Raw genomic sequence first — 5,943 nt, 5'->3', positions numbered from 1 at the left:
ATAAAACCAACACTCACAGAAATGACCATCCTGACACTACTTCTTCCTCGGCAAATGGCATAATATGATTTTATAAGATGTCGTGATGCACAAATTTATCCATTATTCCTCTTCTTTGTATTAACGGACCGGGGTCATTATGCAAGAAACAACCCCACACCGTTACACTACCACCACCAAATTTTACTGTCGGTTTCAGGTATTTAGATTTATTCGTTGTTCAGTAGGGTGTCGCACATTATTATTGCAGTCATTTTCAAACAGGTTGATCTTACTCCCATCACTAAATAGAATTTTTTGCCTAAACTATTTTAAACACAAAATTGATTGACACTTTCTAGTAAATTCTTCTTTCACTTTCGAACACTTATATACCGTTACTTACCCCTTTGCCGAGACCCAGATAACTGTTTTATTCTGGCACATTCTTCTATACACTTTTTCAAACACTATTTATACCAGATTGCAAGGACATATTATATTTATATCCTCGCAAATGAGTTACACTTATGTAACCACATTGGTATACCACATATAAAACCAACACTCACAGAAATGACCATCCTGACAATACTTCTTCCTTGGCAAATGGCATAATATGATTTTATACGATGTCGCGATGCAGAAATCTATCCATTGCTGCTCTTTGTATTAACGCACCGGGGTCATTATGCAAGAAACAACCCCACACCGTTACACTACCACCACCAAATTTTACTGTCGGTTTCAAGTATTTAGATTTATTCGTTGTTCAGTAGGACGTCGCACATTATTATTGCAGTCATTTTCAAACAGGTTGATCTTACTCCCATCACTAAATAGAATTTTTTACCAATAGTAGTCCAATAAAGATGTCCTTTAGTAAATTCCAACCAAACTGCATTATTTTTCTTAGACACAAGTGGTTTCTTGCACGCTTTCCGTGAAGGATTACTTTCATCTAAACGACGGCTAATTGTCCTGCTACGAATGTTTTCCAGACCCAGTTGATTTTGAATTTCAGAAGCACTGTAAAATGGATGCGACTTCGTGAGACTTGCAATTCGACGATCTAGCCTATTAATGCAACGATTCACACTAAACACTTTTGCTACGTCAATTTGTTTCCTTCCTAAACATTTTCAAGTTTTCAACTTTCAACTTTTCAGCGTCTGTTAATGTTGCTTTCTTGTCATGTTTAACACAAACTGTAATATGATGTAAACTCAGCGATGTCAGAAGGGAACTAAATGTTTGTTTGCACAGTAACCTCAACTTATTGTGAGCACCTTATATGTTTTTTGACTTATGTCACGCAGATTTTGTTCTATTTCTTCGATTCATTTTATTTCTGGTCCTATATTCGAAAAAATTCATTGCTTATTGATGTATGGAATGTTATGATTAAGATTACGCTGTTTTTTTAACTTCTATCAGTAAGTGTATGTATATAAACTGTAAAATTTAGTAAAGCGATGTACTAAGGTATAGTAGTCGTATATTGAATATAATAGTATACTAAAATATTATAGCTGCTGTATATTAAATATAATACTATATTAAAATAGCGATATTTATATATTATACATAGTACGTAGTAACTTCATACTGTATTTTGATAAATAAATATATTCCAAAATTTTAAACATATATCTGATTATATCCGTAATAATTTATATTCTTCAGAAATAGTTGTCAATGATGTATAGTTAAGTCTTTAAATATATACTCGCTCTTTCCCATTACCAATCCCAAAGAAGAAAAAAAAGTACTGACCTATAAACCTAGACGCTTCACCTTGTGGCATAAATCCATATTACAAACTTACCGAAGGTCCTCCTAAAAAAAGAAAAATAAATAAATAAATAAATAAATAAAAGCGAAACCTTTTGCACTTTATACTTCATCAAAGGCCTACGAGAGGCGTCGATAACGATGCGTCGCTCAAACCGCGAAGCCGGTAGTTTTGTGCTCTTCCGTCACTAAGGGGGTATAAAAATTGGAACAAGGTCAACAATAATAGCATCGATTTTTCCCGGCGGATGGAATGATCGCTGTATTCAATGAAGCTTCGCGCTCCGTTAAAGCGATACGGCTTATCGAGAATGCATTACTATAAATTCACGTGTAAACATAGCGAATCGGGCACCGAGGCAAACGATACACAAACCAGCGGAACGCCGCCCGTAAAATTCGGGTGATCCTAGGAAAATACAGATAGAACCAGCCAATCGTTTCGTATTGCTTCGCACCGGCGACCGGAAACAATCGCGTTCGGTTAAACGCCGCGCGGTTACGAGGAGGGCTCATAATCTCTTTTATGACCTGTTTTTGGAACGCCGATGTTGGTTTTCCATTTTTAGTTAAAGGAAGTGGAAGATATCTGTGAATAACCCAAGAATATATAGGGTGATTTATTTAACTTGATCGATTGACTATTCGATGTATGAAAATGTGTGTTACTAAAAATAATATTCGATCGTGGAATCCATGTCACGATGTTCTACCGTTCCAGAAATAAAAATAGACCATTCCGTTAATGATTTGAACAAAATTAAATATTGATATATTATTTTCCATAATGCAAATATCATAAAAATTGAAATGGCCTTAGAATGACTTTTTTCAAAATTGCATTTATATATGTGTCATTTAATTTCATTATTCTTTTCTGAAAAGAAATTTTTACAATTGAAAATAATTCCTAAAATGTAGTTCATAGTTGAATTTGGAAGATCGATTATCAATTGAAATTAAAATGCATGTACTTGCATAAGAATTATGTACAAAAGTTATAAGCAATTTATAATTATCGAATTAAATAAATCACAGTATATACAAACTTTTTCTGAGGGCAGATTGAAACAGGTTTAATATTAATTATTTATACCTTATCAGTCATGAATTACCATTTAGTTATATAGCAGATATTAAACACTTTACCTTCTCATTTGCTCATTTAATGAAAGATAAAATAACCGTTACTAACATGAATTTAAGAATGTACACGTTGTTCAGAATCACATGATTACTCTTACTACGGCACGCCATTTAGGCAGCGGAGAGAAAACACTGATACAGAATTCTATGCAAATCTATTTCACACAAAATTCACCGACACAATTTACCAATAATAATTTACATTGTTGTAATTCAAGGTAAAAATATAATCAAAATTGATGGCACTCCAAAATATGTGTATTAAAAAAGAGAAGAAGTTGAAATTATCGATATACAATTAATGGAAAAGAATTAATAAATATACAAGTATGCTATTTTCGCAAAATGAAAAATCGCTGGTTCGTTGAAGGAGTTCAAATTAAAAGCAAACCAATACAAAAATCTCATGTACGATACCCGAAGGTTAACACTGAATAAAAGCAAAACGATGAAATCGATGAGAGCGTACATCATAAAAAAAGGGGAAAAAGAAAACAGATTTTAAACATTATTAAACGAAACGTTCCGCAATCGCACAAAATTGGCATTCCGTCGATGCGGGATTTCGAGATGCAATACCTGACACAAATTTTTAATTTAAATAACATATCAGAGAGAAAGACGGAAAACAATTTGCAAACAATGACCACAGCGCATAGAAAGGTTTACTTCGCGAGATACAAGCAGATGCGTTGAATAATATTGTTAAATTAAATATTGTGCTCCGCGAGCTATGCGGAAGTATGTTCCACAATATTATTAAATCAAACACCAAGCTATCTTAATAAATTCATGAAATAAACTCTGTGTATGTTTTTAGATATCTCTATCAATTTTTATTCCAAACAAGCCTACAGGAGGAAAGATAAACAAAGATATTGATAATACTAAATACTTCATTTATGTTGACTCTCAATTATTAAAAGGAATTTGGATTAATAACAATATAAAAATCTTATTTTGCTTGCTTATATTTAATCACTTTTGAAGAAATTATGTTTTTGTACCAGAAATAATATTCTTTTCATCCAATGCTAGGATTTATTAAGTTTTATACAGTAATAATATGAAGGTAAAATATAGTTTTTATTATTTCATTGTTTCTAGTATTAAAATGGCATAAATTCTGTATATATTATTAGACATCTCTGCCAATTTTCATTCCAAACAAGCCTACAGGAGGAAAGATAAAAAATTCTTTTAATAAACATATTCCTTTTAATAATTGAGAATCAACATAAATGAAGTATTTAGTATTATCAATATCTAATACTTCACTTATGATGATTCTCAATTATTAAAAGGAATTTTGATTGATAACTATATTAAAGTCCTATTTTACTTGTTTATATTTATTCACTTTTGAAGAGATTATGTTTTTGTATCAGAAATAATATTCTTTTCATCCAATGCCAGGATTTGTTAAGTTTTATACAGTAATAATATGAAGGTAAAATATAGTTTTTATTATTTCATTGTTTCTAGTATTAAAATGGCATAAATTCTGTATATATTATTAGACATCTCTGCCAATTTTCATTCCAAACAAGCCTACAGGAGGAAAGATAAAAAATTCTTTTAATAAACATATTCCTTTTAATAATTGAGAATCAACATAAATGAAGTATTTAGTATTATCAATATCTAATACTTCACTTATGATGATTCTCAATTATTAAAAGGAATTTTGATTGATAACTATATTAGAATCCTATTTTGCTTGTTTATATTTATTCACTTTTGAAGAGATTATGTTTTTGTATCAGAAAAAATATTCTTTTCATCCAATGCAAGGATTTGGTAAGTTTTATACAGAAATAATATGAAGGTAATATATAGTTTTTATTATTTCATTGCTTCTAGTATCAAAATGGTATAAATTCTGTGTATATTATTAGACATCTCTGTCAATTTTCATTCCAAACAAACCTACAGGAGGAAAGATAAACAATTCCTTTAATAAACATATTCCTTTTAATAATTGAGAATCAACATAAATGAAGTATTTAGTATTATCAATATCTAATACTTCACTTATGATGATTCTCAATTATTAAAAGGAATTTTGATTGGTAACTATATTAGAATCCTATTTTGCTCGTTTATATTTATTCACTTTGGAAGAGATTATGTTTTTGTATCAGAAATAATTCTTTTTGTCCAACGTAAGGATTTCTTAAGTTTTATATGGTAGTAATATGAAGGTAATATACAGTTTTCATTATTTCATTGTTTCTAGTATTAAAATGGTATCTCAAATTACTCGTAGAATTGAAGTATAAAATAATTATGTGAAAAGTAATATTTCACTTGAAATAATATTTCACATGATGCAATACGTATCAACTCTCTATGGCTAATCTACATCTTCAATATATTAAAGAGGGACACGCAGTAGAAAAATCATAAATTGAATCTCAATAATCTTTATGACTAAACATTTACCTTTATTAACATAACCTTAGTACCAGAAGTACAGTTACTGGTATTATAATATGCATACAATACTATTTCTATACTTGTTGATATAAGAAAGGACGATAAACATATTATATTGGTTATTCAAACAAATAAATCAGTGATTATAGATTAAAAATAAATAAGACATATTGTCCTAGCAATCACATTTCATTATAAACTAGATGTTAAACAGAAAGTTGTTACAGATTCATAGCAAATGTGAAATAGATTTTAAACAGAAAGTTGTCACATTTTTATGTTATGCGGCATTATAATATTCTGTTAAACATATGCTTTTACACTTTAAAAAGAATCACCGGAGAGTAATCTGTTATTTTAAACAATAATATTGCATCAATTCAAGAAATCATAACAGTACTTACATAAATAAAAATAACAACTTCTGCCAATTCCTTAACCACTATTTTGTTTCATGTTTCTAGGTTAACTTGCTCATGCAGGTGACATTCTTATGCATATTAACACGTGAATAATAGAAAATTCGACACATAAACATTAAACTTTGTTCAAAGTAACATTTTCGCAGGTGTGATGTACAGGGAA

General features: G+C 30.0%; 1 protein-coding gene across 1 annotated transcript in view; it reads right to left on the bottom strand.

Moving 5' to 3' along the window:
• Positions 1-740: 740 nt before the first annotated feature.
• The window catches only part of LOC108555080 (uncharacterized), an 80,381-nt gene continuing 75,178 nt past the window's right edge, over positions 741-5,943 (bottom strand). The window contains exons 8-9 of the mRNA XM_017910592.1: positions 1,142-1,268; positions 741-1,056 (exon numbers count right to left, since the gene is read on the bottom strand). Of these exons, the coding sequence (XP_017766081.1) occupies positions 741-1,056; positions 1,142-1,268 (443 nt within the window). The remainder of the gene's footprint in view (positions 1,057-1,141; positions 1,269-5,943) is intronic.

The sequence above is a fragment of the Eufriesea mexicana genome, unplaced genomic scaffold, assembly GCF_001483705.2.
Source record: "Eufriesea mexicana isolate 0111107269 unplaced genomic scaffold, ASM148370v2 scaffold76, whole genome shotgun sequence".
Classification (NCBI taxonomy): Eukaryota; Metazoa; Arthropoda; class Insecta; order Hymenoptera; family Apidae; genus Eufriesea; species Eufriesea mexicana.
The sequence above is the reverse complement of the archived record's forward strand: the minus strand, read 5'-3'. Positions and strand labels throughout refer to the sequence as shown.